This window comes from Polypterus senegalus, chromosome 15 (genome assembly GCF_016835505.1).
Source record: "Polypterus senegalus isolate Bchr_013 chromosome 15, ASM1683550v1, whole genome shotgun sequence".
Classification (NCBI taxonomy): Eukaryota; Metazoa; Chordata; class Cladistia; order Polypteriformes; family Polypteridae; genus Polypterus; species Polypterus senegalus.
The window spans coordinates 73,449,511-73,471,090 of NC_053168.1; the positions used below are offsets into that span (position 1 = coordinate 73,449,511).

General features: G+C 37.0%; 1 protein-coding gene across 3 annotated transcripts in view; it reads left to right on the top strand.

The window, feature by feature from the left end:
• Nucleotides 1-21,580, top strand: part of LOC120515667 (trichohyalin-like) — a 974,785-nt gene that overhangs the window by 611,570 nt on the left and 341,635 nt on the right. For all 3 annotated transcript variants that reach the window (XM_039736884.1, XM_039736886.1, XM_039736885.1), the window contains exon 9: nt 14,271-14,348. In XM_039736884.1, coding sequence (XP_039592818.1) covers nt 14,271-14,348 — 78 coding nt within the window. The remainder of the gene's footprint in view (nt 1-14,270; nt 14,349-21,580) is intronic.

Genomic DNA, 21,580 nt, shown 5'->3' on the forward strand with positions numbered 1-21,580 from the left:
GAATAAAAGAAAAATAATACCATCCATCCATCCATCCATCCTCTTCCGCTTATCCGGTCGGGTCGTGGGGGCAGCAGCTTGAGCAGAGAGGCCCAGACTTCCCTCTCCCCGGCCACTTCTTCTAGCTCTTCCAGGAAAATCCCAAGGCGTTCCCAGGCCAGCCGGGAGACATAGTCCCTCCAACGTGTCCTGGGTCTTCCCGGGGGCCTCCTCCCGGTTGGACGTGCCCAGAACACCTCACCAGGGAGGCGTCCAGGAGGCATCCTGATCAGATGCCCGAGCCACCTTATCTGACTCCTCTCGATGCGGAAGAGCAGCAGCTCCATTCTGAGCCCCTCCCGGGTGACTGAGCTTCTCACCCTATATTTTAGGCACATGGAGAAAAAGGCAGAAGATTTTTGGGTCAACAGGTACACCAAGATGAAGGTGTAGACAATGAGGGTCAAGAGGCACACCAAGCTGGACGTGAAGAGAATGAGTGTCAAGAGGTACCCCAAGATGCTGTTTGAGAGAATGAGGCCATTTACAGGTGCCATTGAGTGATATGGTAAAAATATTAATAGAGGGTAACTGGCTAACCTGAGTAAACTCAGAAAATGGCTGTTAAAATACTGATGATAATGATGATGGCTTTCATAATGCAGAAGGACGTCGCATAAAAGTTAGCATCCTCATCTCTTTGGCTTTTTGCTGTGTTTATGCGTAGCCTCTATAGTGACAAAAATAGTGATCTCAAGAGAAAAAGGCAAAGGAAAACATTTCAAGTGGGCATTACAAAGCATAACACTTCTTTGGTGGAAATGAAACCAAAGCTCTGCTCATCAGCATCACTAACTTAATTGTAGCCTAAGGTCTCTTTTCTGAGAAAGGCTGCTTTATTAATTTTTGAAGCACATTTAAGTTTATTACAACCTACTACATTCTGGAAATTTACCCTGAAGTCACAGGGCAACCGCAGTTTTAATTTCTTACATTGAAGAAAGACTCTTAAAGGTACATACCACTCATTTAAACAATGATTCGAGAGATGTGGCCACAGCAGCTGTACTTATTTGTGAAGGAAAACAAGTTTGAATCACTACAGTATTTCTTCTACAAAACCAATTGAACCATAACAAAATAAAGACAAATTAAGAAACATCTAAAAACACACATGTATACTTCTGACCAACCAAAATCAAGACACATGCACAACCTACAAATAAACTGATTGAAGGGTAAAAATAGTATCTGTTATTGAACACACTAGGTTAATGCAATTTTTAAGCTATGTTGGATCAAATAGCTTGTCCTAATAGCTAGGCTAAATGGTGAATGGAATGTTCTGGAAGGTTATATAAAGTATTATATAAACTACAGTGAGCTGTGAGTAGGCCTCAGAATTCTCTTTGTGTTGGCTCAGGCATAAAATAGCTGATGTACAGATTGTTATAAAGTTATGAGCAAAAAAGGTAGAGTAGATGGCATATATGGCTGCAATTCAGTTGGGATTTTTATTGATGACAGCTTTCACTTAGAAGAACAAGCTTTATGGAAGCCAAGAAGAAACTACAGCATCATCTACTGGGAAAACTAGAACTGCAGGCATTTAGAAGAGGGATACTTGTATACTTGTTCATTTTCTGTCATTGCAAGCCAACCATTGAGCATATGTTTATTAATTTATTATCTTCGGTAGTTTAAAAGTAAAGGTTTTTGGCTCCCATGCCAACTCAGTAAGAAAATATCTACATTCAAGATGTACAGTATACCTTTCATTTTTACTTGTCAGAGACTGCAAAATGAATGAATCAAAAGTCATAAGGTGGTCATAATAAATAAATAACCTGACGATGATTGATAATTGGGTTTGCCTGAACCTATACATCCAAGTAGAACATTTCTTTGAGGAATGTGAATGGCATGGGAGTACAGTAGACGTCTACAGAAAAGAACTGAAGAGGCACAGAGAGAGAGAGTTCTGCCTCAGTAGCTGTGTTTATTTGTTTTCATGAACTTATATAGCTGAAGAGTACCCAAAAAGTTGATTTACAGTATGTTCTTTATTTGTTAAATTTCATTAATTTACTTTATACTCGGGTAGCACAATAATGCATTGGTTAGTGATGCTACATGCGCAGAGTTGTTGTCTGAATGGAGTCTGCTTGTTCCCCACATGTCTGACTGGAAATTATTTTAGACACTGGTTTTACACCCACTTCAATCCCTTAAGCCTATGAAAAAAGTAAAAATGCCGGGCCACTTTAAATTCCTTTGCACCTCTTCATCGGCATCTTTGTTTTGCATGTGTCAATCAGCACTGGCTGCAGGCAGCCTGCTATCCCATCCCCATCCGATGCACCTGAAGTCAGACACAAAGTTCTCCCAGCTCAAGTCTATTTATCTGGATGTGTGGCTGTTACAGACTCAAAACAAAGGTATGTTTTTATTATATAATAGTAATAATAACAGCAGCTCACTACTCATAACGGTGAATGTGAGGACAACCCAGGATCAAACCTGTAACCTCTTGATTTATAAGCAGCCGTTCTTACCTCTACACCAGCCATACAACTGATAGTTTGGTTTCAGTTTTTAGATATTGACAGCAACATGTAAACTGAATAACTTCTTTTTCTTTGGTTATATTCTCGAATAAACAACAACAACAACATTTATTTATATAGCACATTTTCATACAAACAATGTAGCTCAAAGTACTTTACATGATGAAGAAAGAGAAAAAAGACAGAATAAATAATTAAAATTAGGGAACACTAATTAACATAGAATAAAAGTGAGGTCCAATGGCAAGGGAGGACAGAAAAAACAAAACTCTAGACGGCTGGAAAAAAAAATTAAATCTGCAGGGGTTCCAGGCCAGGAGACTGCCCAGCCCCCTCTAGGCATTCTACCTAACATAAATGACCTCAATCAGTCCTGGTTTTATTCAGGGTTCTCATGGAAGAATTTGATGATGACGGTCATGTGGATTCCTGGCCTTTAATTCATCAGTGTAAGGACATCACGTTGCTTTGATTAGGTGGTGGTGGCACAGATCGCCACCACAGAAAACCGGAAAAAGAACAGAAGAGAAAGTATTTTGGAGCCAACATGAATAATAATGATAATGAATTGAATATACAGAGCATCAGGATTTAACTAAGATGAAGCTATGAGAAAGCCATGTTAAAGTAATGTGTTTTCAGCAGTGTTTTAAAGTGCTCCACTGTATTAGCCTGACGAATTCCTATTGGCAGGCTATTCCGGATTTTAGATGCATAACAGCAGAAGGCCGCCTCACCACTTCTTTTAAGTTTAGCTCTTGGAATTCTAACTAGACATGCATTTGAAGATGTAAGATGTAAGACATTCTGGAGTGTAAGTTGTAAGATTCTGAAATATAAGATGGAGCGAGATTATTTAAGGCTTTGTAAACCATAAGCAGTATTTTAAAGTCAGTTCTAAATGACACAGGTAACCAGTGTAGTGACATCAAAACTGGGGTGATGTGCTCGGATTTTCGTTTCTGAGTTAAGATTCTAGCAGCTGCATTCAGCACTAGGTGCAATCGATTGATGTCTTTTTTGGGTAGTCCTGAGAGGAGTGCATTACAGTAATCTAGCTGACTGAAAACAGAAGTGTGAACTAATTTTTCAGCATCTTGCAATATTATAAGAAGTCTAACATTTGCCTTATTTCTTCAGTGAAAAAATTCTGTGCTAATGATCTGATTAATATGTGATTTAAAATTCAGGTCAGAGTCAATAGTTACCACTAAATTCTTTACCTCCGTCTTGACTTTTCCTAATGCATTGTTTATTTCTAATAACCTCATTATATCCATTATTGGCAATCACTAAAATTTCTGTTTTCTCTTTATTTAGTTTGAAAAAATTTCTGCTTATCCATTTGGAAACACAAATGAGAAGTGGTTGTCAGTGAATCAAGAGGGTCTGGGTTGTCAGGTGCTACTGATAAATACAGCTGTGTGTCATTGGCATAGCTGTGGTGGCTCATGTTATGCCCCCGAAGAGGATGGAATAGCAGGCTGCTTGTGCTGATTGACACATTTGCAAAACAAAGCCGCTGATGAAAAGGTGCGAAGGAATTTAAGGTGGCCCAGAATTACAACTGTTTTTGAAGGCTTCAGGGATTCTAGCTTTAAAGACATGCAGCTAAGATTAGTTGGTGACTCCATCTGTGAGTGTGGATATTTCACTGTATGGGGTATGTAATTTGCAGTAAGTGAGGAGAGAAATAATTTCCACAAAATTTAACTTGCTATGCATTTTGCTTTCCAAAAAAAATCTTGAAACACATGGATTTTCTCAACAAGCAAAATGTGTAGAAATGTAAAGCATTCACTTGCAAGCACTTTGGAGGTGTCTCTGTGTTGCTAAAATCTGTTGACCTGTATTTTTGTCCATTAGTGAGTCTCTGGAAGGTTTGTGGCTTGCACCTGCTTATTGAGTTGGAGGAGATTGATCACAGATAGTGTTTCCTCACAGGGGGACAAGGCACAACCAGTACTGTGACTATACAAGGAGGCAGCACACGAGACAGATGAGAATATATGGAGCCACATGGAATGAGCCATTGAAGATTGGTGTGGTATTGAAAGATAGCTGAGAAAATGGACACTGGTTTCAGTTATGTAATAACACTTAGGGAGCAATATTTCTTGCTTTCCATTCCAAAAAATGTACAAAAAACATAATCATAATAAGGTTGGCACTTCACAATTGCAAAATCACATACAAAAGCAATTTTAATGTCAATTTTACGAAGCCATATGTAAAGCCAAACTCTACTGTTTCACTCATCACTTAGCGTTCTGGCCTGGTTTCTGTCTTGTGTCCACTACTACCAGATGCGCTCTGATCCCAAGTAACCCTAAACTGTGCATTTTGTGTTATGTATGTGCTCTATTTTATACTCACCTAAATTTGCTCTTGCTCACCTTAAGATTCTGTTGGATGCCCAGTATCACCTGTACTCATCCATGCTCTGTATTGTACTGTACACTTGCATATTGCTTTTGGCACTGAATTGTATTTTCATTCATTCTCAATGCAAAACCATTTCAGATTAGCAGATATTCAACATCTTTAAACCACCAATTTACTTAATTAAATATTTGTAGTTTTATTTGTAATTATTCTTGTGTTCCTTTTTGTGTTGATATTCCTTTTTGTGTTGATAGTAATTTTTGAAATAGATTTTGGATTTCCAACCTATGATTGTGTACCAGGTTCTTTGCTTCAAGACCCTTTTCCCAATTTTAGTTTTAAAAATAATTGGTAAAAGCAACTTCAGATAATATAACCTGATCATGCCCTGCTGTTCTCATCAGTTTTTATTAAAATTAAAAAGTAGCTGTCTGATTTAAAAGAATAACAGAAATAAACTAAGAAGTAGCTAAGTAAAGCAAGGAGATCAGTTCAGATATATCGGCTTATGATGAATATTATGACTGGGATTCCCAAACTGTACTTCCAAAAATGTCTACTGAGGAGGAAACATCGTCAAAAAACCTGGCATCAGAGTTAATCAGAAAGATTTCCAGAATATGCCAGGTCTCCAAATAAGGCACTTTATGCGACAGACAGGCTCTACAATCAGAATTTAAAGAAATTGAATAACTCATCTTTAATAACAACATCATTATTATGAACACTGAGAGAAGGCCAAAAAGTCTGCAACACAATAAAAGAATTTACTAATGCAACTGTAGATAAAATAATTGACCATTAAAATATAACTTTCACATTTAGGGAGCACTATAAATCCTTTTGTTATTCTCAGTTTAAAAAAGATGTGACACAATCTAAGGAGGTTTTTTGATGCAAAACAAATACTACAACCTGGTACTCAGACAAATTGGACCAACCTCTGATACTGGAATTTTATAAAAAAATGTCAATCAAGTTAACTACAAAACAGTTTTCAGCATTTATAGAAGCAGGAGACAATAAAACTCAGATTTTTTGCCAAATATTAATGACTATTTTCTCAAACATCGTACAGACCAATTTCACTTCTGAATAATGATTTTAAGATACTTTCCAAAGTTTTCGCTAGAAAGTTTGTGAAAGTGCTGCCTTCTGTAATATCACAAGACCAAACTGGATTTATTAAAGGCAGACACTTAGCTTCAAACATTTGGCGTCTGTTTAAAATAAACTCACCCATAAAATTGAACACACCAGAGATCTCCCCTCTCATTCTCTCAAGTGGGTGTTGGATTCTGTTTTGATAGAGTTTGTCTTCTTTTTGATCCTGCTCTCTTATTTAAGTTTCTGATGTTTTTTTTTTTCATTTTTCTAGTTTGTCTATGAAGTCATTTCTTATGTAAGTTTATCTTCATTGTGTGCAATGCTATTTTCTTGATATAACATTAAACAGCTAGACAGAAAAATGGCCTCATAGAAAATTTGTAACATAAATAGGTTTATTTTTAATGAAAATGCCCATGCATAACACGAAGCTCTGTTGATAGCAAAGGCAAACAATAAGGCAATCCAAAACTAACAATATCCCAAAAATACTGCCCAATCACAAAGTCAAAAGCAGACCATAAAGATGAAAAATCGTAATCACAATAAGCACAGAAAAATCACAGTAACTCATCATTCTTGAGGAGAATTGAAGCGAATCACCAAGAACTGTTGTAGTCCTTCCAGATTTATAGGGCAGAGGGCAGTTGTTGGTGGTGATTGGTAGGTGGCACCAGCCCTTGGAGACCATCCACAAAACACATGGAACATATCACAGAGATTAAGAAAAAACACATAATACGTAACATTAACATAAACAATGACCCAAAAGTGAACAAAAAATACATAAAACAAAAAAATGAACCACAGCCAGGGGATGCATAACAATACATATTTAATTTAAATAAAAGTCAGCAGCACCATGCCTGCCTGACCTGAAATTCAAAATTCTTTTAATTTGACTTGTATTAAAATGTGTTCATGACTGCTTTATAATGGACCTTTAGAGGGTGCTTATATGTAAAACAATACTTTTTAAAATAAAACATAATATAGTTGTCATTCAGTCCTTTCCTAAAGTCAGGTAGTTTAATACAAGTCCATAAGGCACATTGCCAAACAATTTGAAGTAGTTTACAAACAATTGTTTTAAAATTAAATAAAGTATTTCTGATTTTTTCTGCAATTTTATCCTATTAACTGTATTTGTTTGATTTATGTCTGCTTAGGATGAAAATGCAAATGCTTCTTATCTAAACATGACTAAACAGAAATCTGGGACTGTCTACAGGGAGGAAACTGGAAAACCTGGGGAAAAACTTGCACAGACTCCATGCAAACTCCACATAGACAGTGAGAATGCTGGGATTTAACCCAGAACTCATTGTGCCACCTCATAAATATATTTTATATTTTCAAATGTGCTTACTTACTGTAGTTTAGAGTTGTAAGGTCATATAAATGACCCAGGAAAGGCAGTGTGGTGTAGTGGTTAAGATGTTGGGATTCAATCCCTCAGGTTGTTGGTTCAAGGCTGGATACTGATGTTGTGCAAACTTGAGAAAATCACGTCACTTACCTGTGCTTTAATTGGAAAAAGAAAAGTTACCAATGATATCTCAAATGTTGTAAAGCACCTTGGTTAAAGGCATCAACCAAAAAATTGCATCACATGTAACTTTTTAATGATACTGTGCAATGTTACATTTTGCTTGCATGTTTGTATAGGATGTTAGTTAATCTTACAATATTTCACTCTAGAAATGTGCTTCCATTGGTAGGCACTGCTTTATTGTGTATGTAAAGAATGTGTATGTGTCCATAAACAACACTAAATGGAATGGTGTTTTACATGCAGGCTTATTATGGTGCAGGTAAATATTAGTGGGTCTATTGGCCCAAGCTGCAGAAGATCATATTCATTCAGATCAGCTGCATGTGGGTATGGTCTACAATGACACCATGAGCCTGAAGACTAAGATTTGAACAGGAGTAGAGTAAGGTTGGAAGCTGGTGATAATGGCAAACCCAATCTTGGTTATGATTGTTGTATTTTCACCTAGGTCTCAATATAATGTTCACTAATATTCATAACTGTTACAGTAAGTAAGTATTGTTTTTTCATACTATCACAATATTATTTTGAATTATTATTTTATTGTGAGGCACCATCATGAAATTATATGGCTGCCATCATAATGTTATTGGCAACTGTGCTCCACTGCCAGTCATGTATGCGGATGTCAACGTAACATGTGACTTTATCACAATTATGCTGTTTAAAAGGGTAACATGCATCACTCAGAATCCCATTTTCTGAATTAAACACAAACAGCTTACTTTTCGTGTAGTGATAGTTAGGGAAAGGCTATTTTAGTAATAATTAGGACTTATCTGGATGATGTTTTTTTACTCAGCATTTTGGTTTTGACACTCAGTGGTTTTGACTTCTTATTTCTGAACCATGCCTTGTTTTTCAACTTTTTCTTTATGTTGACCCTGTAACACATACCCGTATTTTCACCCAGCTGGGTCAGTCTCGAGATAGAGTTTGGGAGCGAGAGTGTGCACAGGTCATTATCTCCCCCGGAGTGCTAGATGCCAGCAAGCCCATGCTTGGATCCCTGCATGGGTGCCCACAAGGTATGCCAGGTATTGTAGTCCCAGGGACAGCCTTGTTGGATTCTGTGGGGGCTGCCAGGGGAGCTGTGGAATTTGAGAGTCCCTACTCTTTAGGGCTCCAACCTCAAGCAGAAGTGATTCGGAGCTGCAGCGTCATATCACCAGAAGCACTCCCAGAGATTAGATAAAAAGAGCTGCTTGGCTCACTTCATGGAGTCAGAGTCGAGAAGAAGGTGGACAACACTTGTGAGGAGGAGTGGAGGATGCAGTGATTTGTGAGTGACAGAGAGAAAACAAAGAGGTGCTGGGTGCTATCTTGTGCTTTAATGTACTTGTGGCTGTAATTGTGGCAAGAAATGCTTGGTGTGGAAGAGTTTCCCACAATAAAGACTCTTTGTGCTTTTAATTTGTGTAAGTGCCTGCTTGTTTTGGTCATTTGGGGAGCTGGAGTACCCACTAGTGTCCACAGCATTAGTGAATCACCTTATTGGCTCAGACCAGGTATGCGTTATCACTCCAGGACGAGAGTGGACACTTTAACAATTGGTCTTGTCTCTTCCCTCCACAGCTCCTAGAAGATGCCCATTGAGGGTGAGTGACTCCGCACTCATTGCTCAGAGACACCTTACCCCTTCCACTTCATTCCCAACCTGAACCTACTGCAGGACAGAGTTCCTCAGACAGACCCTTGGAAGAAAGTTTTTATGTGTTAAATGTGTACTTATGCCATCGAGCTCCTGTTTATTTTGCTGTTAAGAGTCACTTGTTTTGTTGGTTTGTTATTAAACGGGGTGGCTGGGTTGGCACTCTAACCTTTCATTGGACTTTCTCTATTCCTCATATCAGACAACCCTAAATATTCCAATCTTTATCCAAAATTATGGAGAAACTCTTTTAATAGATTGTACCATAAAAAATTGAGTGGCAAACTTTCATAAAGGCGTCACTTTGATGTTCAGATCTGGAAAACGTTCGCTACAAGCAGAAATTTATAGTACATGTTGTTAATATAGAATTTTGCTGTTATTTTAGCATTAGGCTATAGAAGATATAAATTCAAATCTGGCTATTATTGAAGTTAACATGTGATACACAGCATTTTCAATGAAGTAGAGTAGTTTTATCAACATTTTAGCATCGGAATAAAGTACATTTCAGCTCAAATAGTGTGGGTCAAAATAACAGGCATTTTATCAATTTGTTTATGAAAAATCCATTTTAGTATCACAGGGTACATTTGGTTTTATTTAGGGGCTCCCTCAGCAACATCTGTAAACTGAGTAGAGTTTTTAAAAAGGAAACAGGAATAACTGGTCTTATATTGTCTAACTAAAAAATAATGCATTTACATTAGATTTCTGCAGAACAGTAAGGCAGTGTTTTTCAGTATCTCCTTGAAACAATGAAAGGTCTTCTAAAATTTCCTTGGCAATCAGTTTATCCCATTAATCAAATGCTCTTTGAAAATATGCATTCCTTTGTTGCTTTTGATCATCTTAGTCTCCTTTTCAGCAGTGGAGACAAATAAAATCCACTTTCCATTTTTTTTTTTTTTTTTTTCAGGCATTTCATGGTGAAGACAAAGAAGCTGCCTGATTTTATTGCTTTTTGGAATATGATGTATTTAATTGGAATTTGAGGCAGTTTGCGGTCTACATATAAACATGTAATGATATTAATTTGCATTAAAATAGAATTCACTATTTTATGTCCATTCACTTCATTTCATGAATTCCTTTTTGACCTCAAAGAAGGTCTTTGGCTTCATGCAGATGGAAAATTTTGCTGTCAGTAGCATTTATTTTTGGAATTCAGCATGAGAGACAGAATAAGGGAGGGAAGTTGAGGGGTTTTATAGTCTGTCGGACTGCATCTGTGAGTGAAGTGTCTTCATATTAGAATTAGCTGATGGTTTGCTAATTTGCTTCATTGGGCCAGTTTAGGCTGTTTGTCAGTAGATGTCAGATTAAAACGCTAGCAGTCAAAATAAGTTTAAAGTTCTTTATTTTTATAGCACCTCTCACAAACCAGGTGCTTTACAAAACAAACAGGAGAATGAAAAATGCATACATCATGCTCTGATATTTGGTTTTTAATTCTTTTAACTTATCCTTGGTGTCATAAATTAGTTGATTTGGATGCCAAGGAATCTAATGGATTTATTACATTTGATTATTGACAGCAGTAAAGGTAAATCATGTTCTCCAGCGATGCCATTTTGGTTTTTTTTTTTTGCAGATTGTTTAGTCAGGACAGCTGGGAACATGCAACACGTGATGTCATTACCATTAACAATTTAAACAGTCAGCATCCTGTACTTCCTGATTTGTCCAAGTTAGTGGATACAACCAAAAACACAAGTGTTTAATTTCCTTTCATTATATTTGATTACAAGTTACAAACTTTTCTCTGTCCTTTTTTTCCTCAACTTTGACTTGCACACTTTTTGTTGACTTTCTTGCAATGTCTCTGACTATGATTTTTGGTTTTGCACCCTGAGTTTGTTATTCTCAACTCCTGGTTTCCTGGTTTTGACCTTAGATAGTTTATATATCGATTTCCCTAACTGCTGCTAGTTGCTGCAGTCTTTACAATATGTTCATATATTTTGATTAGCATTTATTAATTTAAGAATGTTTTGAAATGTACTTATTTTTTAATTTATTTTACTGCTTTTCACACAACCATTTTGCAGTTTTTAGACATAGGTACCACTATGGAGTTTATAGTAACAACACTCACTACTGGTCACATGTATGAGGTCATCGCCTCACTGCTATTTAAGATGGTGGGGCTCATTGCCATCCATCCAATCTTTGGATTCATCTCATTAAAACTCAAAAAAACAATATTTACATACAAGACAATAGCAAAGAGTTGAGGGTATCTGAAATAAACAAGTCATGTAGTTGAAGCAGAAACACTGGAACACTTTAAAAAGTATCTGGATGAGATATTAGGACAAATTAGCCATTAGGCTAAAATAAAGAAATTAACGAAAAACAGCACCAATGCACTATCCCCAATCAGGGATTTCCTCCTTATAAAGGATTTTCAAGAGTCACATACTCCACCATGTGGATCGTTCCAGTTTCCCGGTGTTCTAACGAAACATCCTACTCATCGAAATGATCTACTCACTGATACTACGCATTAGGTGAACAAAACATGCTTGATGACTTGAATGGTCTCCTTTGATTCTCAAACTTCTTAATTTTTCCCATGGAATGTTGTCATATTTACTTTTGGCCTTGATTTATGACCTTATTTTAAATTGTGGTGCTTGTTTTTCCTTGGATTATTTATAGTAAGATATCCCCGCATGTTTCGTTTGACCATGAGTTCTGGATTGTGTTTCAGAAGCACAATCATATCAATACCTTTCAGTTAAGCAATGTCAAGGGCAGGAAGGAGTGGGATGTGCTACAAGGGTTTTTTTCCATGGCATGATACCAGGGAACTGAGCTAGACCACTGCTTGAATGAGTGACCAAGGTCTCGCCTCAGACTTAGAGGAGTCCACACTCCAGATGGGATGTTAAAGGAGATAAGGCTGTAGGAAGAGCTTAGAAGACCAGCCACTCAGCAGCAGCAGAACACTCCAGTTGTGCTCATACCACAAGTATGTGTGCTTGGCTCTTTAAGGAGACTGTTCATACCCAACATGCATGTCTTTGGGATGTGAAAAGAGAAATCCAAAGAAACAGCCACTGCTTTTGGCTAAGGCTTTACCACCATTCCCATATACTTTCAATTTTAACTCAAACTGGAACTGCATGTGATATGAAATCAACAGAAATGCTAGGTATGGTACTGGTAACACATCTGTCCATTGAAAGGATGTGATGGTTTCTTTAGGAACATAAGAAAGAGAGGAAAGAAAAAATAAAATTGAAAACAGTAGAATAGTAAAGGACAACTAACAACATAATGTATAGAAGTGGTGGAATTTAAACTGAAAAAGAACAACTTTAAGTTTATTTGTGGCATTTAAAGCTGGAATTTGATGTTATCATTCCTACCATTCAGTCTGATAATTTGGCTTTAGTTGTTTGCAAACTGGGAACACACCCATCAGCAAAGGTCATGTAAGGCACATAACAGAGATTACTGTTAAAGGCAAAAACTGATTAAAAATAGGAGATGGACAGAGATATTCTCTTCACTCAAATCAAATGTAAAATGTTACCTGGAAATTTCTTAAGTGGGATTTTGTATCATGGCAGGGAGCATGAGGTGCCCACGGGGGGGAATAGAAACAGACATTTATGGACAGAATTAGGGGAAACATCTATAACAATGGGATTATCTATATAGCAATGTGATGGACTGTTTCATTACACAATGATACTGCTGTGCCGTATACTGTATATACCATGCACGTAAGGCTGAAACATGAAGTTGTACGAATCATTTGGCATTAGCGGGTGACCCCATGTTCTGACTTTATGTTTGGTTAGTAAATTCAGTAAAGCATTATGTTGCCATCATTGGACATTAATAATAACTGGGGCTGCAAAGCAATTAGTTTCGTATAGCTTTGTTTTAATGACCTCTTCCACTGTTTATATCTTAAGCTATCCTGAATATTTATTCAGGTGTAACTGTGTTCAGGATCTTGTGCAGTTCTTAAAATTGGTGCTCTGACAAGTTTTAGTAACGCAGCTGTTTGATGAATTAAGCAACAATTATCTTCTATCTAACTCTCGTGGATTTTCTGTGATAGAAATGTTTCGTGGAAAGTGAAAATGTGTGTGCAGAAAATCTATTTAATTTCTCCAGTTTTTCGGTATATGAACTCTGAAATTCATTGGACCCCTACTGTTTACAAATATATGGCTATTAAATACAGAAAATGTGCATTTCTCCTTACCATGCCATATTCTATACTGTATTTAAAGAAATAATCCACCCAACGATGATACTTTTTTATGTTACTTACCCTATTTTGTATGTAATGATGACTAAGAAAAATGTTTAATGTCATATTTTCATGCAGAATGGAGATAACAAAGTTTCTGATATACGAGGGACGTTCAAAAAGTATCCACACTTTTTTTAACTCTATTAAGAATTTCAAAAACAAATTACATGACTTTTCAACCTTCGACTGCGATGCAATTTTCCTAGCATCTTACCAACATTTTAATGCCCAATTACCTTTCCTCCCACCTTTACCGTTTCCAATGAAAATATCAAAGTGCGGAAACGTTTTGAACATTCCTTCGTAATATGGGTCTATTGTGACCAACCCTGTACAGCAGCAAGCAATATCAAAAAGTCTATAAAAAAAATCTTACATTACTCATGTTGAATAAATCACACGTCAAGTCATTCAGTCGTTTGCTCACAACTTCCCAAATATTGTTAAATAAGCCACCGCCAGAAAACACTGACATTTATACAATAAACATGCCATATATTCAAATCCAATTGCACTGAAGCTATTAAGATAATTAACACGTTATTAATATTTTCTCCGAATAAATGTAACAAACCATAACTTCAGTATTTTATTGAAATTTTATTCAAACATGAAAACAGCTAAAAAAATGATAAGATTTTCTGAAATTACTTCTGCTGTTGGATTAAATTTGTAACCTTTTAATTATGCAGGCTTATGACTATTTAATATAATCATTAAGAATGGTGTAAATCATTTCATTTTCAGGTGAACAAAGACATAAGAAGGGGAATTGTCAAAGTGAACTCATGCCTGAACTAAAAATTGAAAGCTGTTTCTCGAAAGGTACAGTGCATGCATTTTTATGTGAAAATTTTGGTAAGCTGACTTACACCAAATTAAATTGAGTCTATGTTAAATATAAAGAGAATGGTCTAGGGGGAAAAAAGCTAAACATAAGACCCCCTTTAGTTTGCTGGTCTATGTTTGGCACATCCGCAACATTCGGAGAGGGAAAGGAAGCACTGCTGTCTCTTACTGCCAGTTCTATTCATCTTTTTTAGATGTTGTTTCAAATCAGTGTATTTAACAAAAACAGGATAATTGTGGATTATGATAACTGCATGTGTAAATCCCATACTAGCTGGTGAGATTTCAAACAAAACAATCAAATGATATGAGTGTCGCAAAAATGCATTTGCCCCTTCCTAATTTCTAGTTTTCTGTCTAAAGGTTACTAAGTGTAATAAATGCCCTTTGAATTGAAATGCTTTGTCTTTTCTACCAAAGCAATTGTTACAGCTCCAGTGCTATTTCAGGAATGTGCTAAAGAAAGATTATTGCTAACTATCATTAACTCAAAGCTCCAGGCTGCTTATTATATCCTGAAATTTCACTTATGTATGCATTATGGTATGTATAAAAGAGTAATCAAATTTAGCTAGCAAAGTTCTTGAAGTGGATGATGTTTCAGAGAGCACAGAATCATTCTGGTTGATTGCATGATTGATGCCAGAATTGACACCCTTTAGACTTACTGATAAATGTGAAGATCGTGATGTCTCAAATAAGCAGTTGTACTCTTTTTATTAAGTGAAGTCTGAACTATACCTTTTGCTAATATTTTTAGAAACTTTGCACACATTATTCTCACATTTTCTTCTCCCTTTCCATCCCTGTGTTATACAGGATAACTACATGTTATACTGTTAATTTATTTTTGTTAGGTGACGAAAGTCTTCTTTTGGAACAGGACAAAAATTCATTTAGTATCATAAGTGTCTTCTTATTTTAAGATTTTTAATGAACCTTAGCTGCCTGATGAGCTTGATTGCATACTATCATTACCTGCTGTATCTTGTGCCTCAATAATGTTTTCTTTTTTGTCTGTAGCCCAGCTTCCTTGAGTGATTTTTGGAGTTAACTGCAGTACTATCTTGTTGCACCAAAACTATGTATATTTTGGTCGGGCGGTAGAAGAACAGACTGGAAACAGACAAAATGTTGGAACGCCAACCGGGTCGTCCCTTTTAATCGTTGTGAGACGAAACAAATAAAATAAAGAAATTAACGAAAAACAGCACCAATGCACTGTCCCCAATCAGGGATTTCCTCCTTATAAAGGATTTTCAAGAGTCACATACTCCACCATGTGGATCGTTCCGGTTTCCCGGTGTTCTAACGAAACATCCTACCCATCGAAATGATCTACTCACTGATACTACGCATGCGCAGACCAAAATTACGCAACTTAGCCTTACTACATTAATGAATTTATTACAGTTTACTGCATAGGTATTTACTGTCAACATTTTTTAAGTTGTATATTTTGCATGTGTGACTTTTAATCTTTTACAGACCATTGTATCCATGCACGAGTAATGACCGTCTTGTGAAATCTTTGTATCAGGCTGTGTCTCCTTCGGGCATTAAATAATGCATATAGAATAAATTGAGAAATGTTAACATTTCCATAAATTTGATAGACGACTTCTAAATACAACAAGTTAAATGATGACATGGTATAACGTTATAAGTTTAATGGTACGACTTACAATAAACTACGGTAGGATACTTCGACAAAGTAGGACAAATCATCAGAACACCGGCAAAAGATGCCTTTTTCTTCGTTGGAGCTTCTTTTATAGCGCAACTTCTGGAAGGGGCGGGGTTAAGTGCCCTTACCGGGCGGCTTCTCGGAGCTGTGAGGGAAGGAAAAGAAACAGGACAAAGTCAGTGATAGCACCCCCCTCTCGTGTCGGTGGGTTCAATCAATCAATCAATCAACATTTATTTATATAGCACATATTCATACAAAAAAATGTAGCTCAAAGTGCTTTACAAAATGAATAGAAAAATAGAAGACACAATAAAAATAAACATAAGTCAACATTAATTAACATAGAATAAGTAAGGTCCGATGGCCAGGGTGGACAGAAAAAACAAAACAAAAAAAAAACTCCAAAGGCTGGAGAAAAAAAAAAAAATCTGTAGGGGTTCCAGACCACGAGACCGCCCAGTCCCCTCTGGCCAATCTACCTGTTATTGAATATCTTTCCCCTGCCCTTAGAGGAGTCCTCCAACGCCCATGCGTGACAATATATTTAGGTTTTTCATAGTCCATAAAGTGCTCTGATTTGTTAAGAATGTTATATTAAAATACATTTTCCAGATCTAAGTATAAAGTGTTCTGGGTAGCATGGTGGTGCAGCAACTACAGCTAGGAATCTAAGGTTGATCACCTTCCAGATGTTTTCTGAGTGGAGGTCATAGAATCTTCATCCCAAACATGTATATGATCTTGGTACAGACAGGCAGGAAGTGTAGAGCCCAGGATAGTCTGGACTCCTTGTGATAATGAAAGAAAACTAGAAATAATTCTTGGAATTACTGCTTAGGTGGTAAGAATACATTTCCTGTTAGCTTGTCTGCTCACAGCCAAAATCATTGGTGGAGTTATGACAACCCCCACCTCTCCCCTTTGCCAAGTTATTGTCTGCTTGTTATCCTACTTTTGCTTCTGCAATTCTATTTCTTCAGTGGTTATGTCCTGCCATATCTTGTAATAACAGATAGATGCGCTCAAGTCGTATTACTTTTACTTAAAGATTGAGTTTGTGCCCATTACATTCTGCTCTATTATTTGACAGAGAGAGATTCAGGCCAAGTGGCAGCGGCAGCGTAGTGAAAAGAGCACCTAAGAGTTTCCATGTGTTTTGTACACATAAAAATGAATCTGAGCTGAACTGATTACACTAATTGTATTATTAATAAAAGCCTTACATTTTTGACTTGCCAGGCCACCTGCATGCTGCAGTTTCTGTGGTGTGTTCTGCAATACCAAATATACTCTGAAAATGAAATAAACAGAATGTGCAATAGAGAAGACTGAAGCACCACAAATCAAATATCAGTGTTTTTTAATGCATGGTGACTCACTCCTGTGCTCTTCTAAAGATATGGAATATAATTATATTGTTATTATTATAAGGATTTATTATATTATTATTTATTATAAGGATATATTATATTATTATTTATTATAAGGATATATAAAGAACTTATGATAACACTCGTGTTTGAGCAAAGCCACTGATGCCAATCAATCCATAAATACATGGGGGAACATGTAAAACTCATGAAGACCTTGGTACTGTGATGTGAGAGTGACAGTTCTACATAACTCTGCATTATCAGTTCAGTGGCAACAGAGAGCATTTTTGTGAAAAAAATAAGCTTCTGTAATCTGAAATAATACAAGTAGTCATAAGGTGCCTTTTCAGTTATCATTACCTAGTTGTCTACAAAACAGAAACAGCAATTCACAACCGAGCATCAACATTCAATAATGCCAATAACAACACATGGCAATGACTTTCCAAGGTCAATCCAAACCCCCTCTCTGTTCCAGGGGCTGAAATAGAACTACGAAGCAAGACAAATGGGGTAGTTGGCTAATTAACGTACACAGCTGGTTTCCTTTTAAAATGACTGAATCTTACAATAATGGCTTACTTTTTGCTTTTTACCCTCCTGAAACAACATGGGAACGTGGCCAGTAGGGAGTGTTGCAGAATTCCAAACATAACCACACTATACCAGTCCTGGGTTTAAAAAAAGTGGGTTTTTTTTCACAAAGATACCTTACAATAAGGTTCTCTATCAATATTTTCTTCACCTCTCTCCTTCTCCTGTTTCTCCCTGTTCCTCCATTCCTCCCAGGAGAGTGTTACCTGTATCCTCTCCTGGCTCCAACTCTCCTGCATATGGCAGAATGACTCCTTTCATCTTGGACCCGGGAGTACTTCCGATGCAAGGGCATAGCCCTGTGGAAGTACTTCTGGGTCAATTTGAAGTGCCAATAACCAAGGAGCACCCAGGGACCCCAACAGGCCTGCTCTACAGCAATACAATTTCCAGCATGTCCTGTGGGTGTCTTCTGGTGTACCTGACTCCAGGGTTGCTGCCACCTACAAGTTCTGGGGAGCTTGTAGCTTGAAAACATCATCTCCCCCATCCCTTAACTGCAGTGAACGTCTGACTGGGTAATGAACCATGTCCTGTCCCTGTTGGGATGCCAGCCCATGCCTGTTGTCCATTTCAACCACTTTGCAATATGTGTGTACTCTTAAGATGTGGATAGACACTTGATAAAAGCTTTGGCTAGAAAAATGGACATATTCAGTAAGTTGTAAGGATTTTGTTAATAACAGGGCCCCAGTATCCATAAGCTCCATTATAAAGCCCAAAAAAAGGCTAGTTATTCTGTAAAATTTTGAAAATATGCTTCACTTTGGAATGCAATTTCAGGTGGCAAACTATATATATATATATATATATATATATATATATATATATATATATATATATATATATATATATATATATATATATATTGTGACAACTCTAGGGGACATAACAGCTACCCAGCCTGACACAAACAGACGCAGAAGGCACAGTCATAAAAGCACAAGTGATTTTATTTCTTTTCTTCACATGTGGGCAATGCCTTCCACAGAAGTGCTTCAGGTGCTTGTTGCCCCATTTCCGGCAGCACTTCCCAGTGTGGCAGAAGAACAAACAATATGGGCTCAGGAACAGCTGCAGCGTCCCCTGGTGGTGCCCAGGGATCCCAACAGAACTGCACCAAACTCCAATTTCCATGAAGCCCTGCAGAAGTCATAGGCACCACTACAACCCAGGGGGTCTGACATCAAGTGCTCCGGGTGAGGTAATGTTTTACCCAGGCTTGCTCCCTTGATCCTCTCAGCAAAAGGGCATACCGGCCAGACAATATATATATATATATATATATATATATATATATATATATATATATATATATATATATATATATATATATATATATATATATATAAATAAAACTAGGGCTTTTTCCCCTGCTCACTTAGCTCATCAACCTAAGAAAAGCCTTGTCTCACAGGACCTGAAATTATCTCTTGCGGGTGTTGAAATTATCTCTGAGAAAGTCTCGTTCCATGATTTTCTTTTATAATAGTATATACTATATATATATATACAGTATATACTATATATATATATATATATATATATATATATATATATATATATATATATATATATATATATATATATATATATATATATATATATATACTCACCAAAAAAAAACGTCCTCTGACTTTCAACTGTTTTTACTTTCAGTAAACTTAATGTGTAAATATTTGTATGAACACTAAAAGAGTCAACACCATAAGACATAATCTAAAAATGTTTCACAATGTGTCCCTGAATGAAGGGAGGCTCAAAATCAAAAGTACCAGTCAGTATCTGGTGTGGCCACCAGCTGCTTGAAGTACTGCAGTGCATCTCCTCCTCATGGACTGGACCAGATTTGTCAGTTCTTGCTGTGAGATGTTACCCCACTCTTCCACCAAGGCACCTGCAAGTTCCTGGACATTTCTGGGGGGAATGGCCCTAGCCCTCACCCTGCGATCCAACAGGTCCCAGACGTGCTCAATGGGATTGAGATCCGGGCTCTTCCACTGCAAGGATGATCAGCTGTCCTTCCTGTCTCCCTGTAGCGCGTCTCACAGTGCGGACATGGCAATTTATTGCCGTAGCCACATCAGCAGTCCTCATGCCTCCCTGCAGCATCTCTAATGCACATTCACGCAGATGAGCAGGGACCCTGGGCATCTTTCTTTGGGTGTTTTTCACAGTCGGTAGACAAGTCTCTTTAGTGTCCTGCGTTTTTAGAACTGTGACCTTAAATGCCTACTTTCTGTAAGCTGTTAAGGTCTTAACGACCATTCCACAGGTGCATGTTAATTAATTGATTACGGTTAATTGAACATGCATGGAAAACATTGTTTAAACCCTTTACAATGAAGATCTGTAAAGTTATTTGGATTTTTAAAACATTATTGTTGAAATACACAGTCCTGAAAAAGGGACGTTTCTTTTTTTGCTGAGTAAATATATATATATATGATTGTGAAGAAATAACTTTGACTTGAAAAATACTGAAATTACTCATTTAATATGAAGTGTCTATAACAGAGTTTCTGGGAGCTAAAGTCTATCCCAGTAGTACCAGCTTTGGATGGGACACCAGTCCACTAAAGAGTGCAGTTACATACAACCACCATTGCTGTTAATACAGCAGACAAAATTAGATTCACCAATCAGACAAACCTGCAAGCCCTTGTGAAGTGGAAAGAAAATGATAACACAGAACAAAAAGAACTTCCAAGCTCCTCAAAGACATTACTCAGTAAGAGGTATTATGTGAAAAATAATTTTACAATAGTGCAAGCATTTCAGGTAATAAGATAAATAAAATGTATCTCTGTAGCATTAAAGGTTAAGGTATTAAGGATTACAATTAATATAAGCATAAACTTTCTGCAAAATAGGGAACTGAGCTAAAAGCTGACACCTGCAGTTGCTGAGTGTAGAAAAAAGTTGCTAAAGCAGGTTTTGTGAAATCTAACAGGCAAACTGATGTAAGCATGCAAAACATGGATGTGCGTTTAGGGCAAATGGTCAAACTTTAGTAAGAGGAACTAAGCACTCCACTAGACTAAGAGTGCAAGTGTCTAAGATCACGTGCTTACATAAGTGACTATGGCCACATATCTACTGTAGATATAGCCATAGAAGGAGTGATCATGGGTTCAAAATGTCTAGAATATAGCAAAACTGGCTAACAACTGAGGTAAGAGTAGTTATCACAAATCAAATCTACTGTCAAGTATTGTGTCGCTAATTTTGCGGAAATGTTGTGTAACCACATGCTGCCTACAAACATGCTTTCTGCATTCTGTCCAGGGTATATCCCTCAAGCAGCTTGCTGTGGCGGGGCACTCCTTCTTCATGAAGAGAAATAAAGACACATGATTAAGGTTCCTCCTTCCTGGTTTATTAAGTAAAGATACATTTTTCCAAGGTAAAGGTACTTTTCCACAGTTAGTCCCTGTGTGACTGAACCACCATGTAAATGATTAAAAAATACTATATACTATATAATTATATTATGTATTAAATAAATGTAAATGTAACCACACATCCATAAATATACACTCCCCAGACAC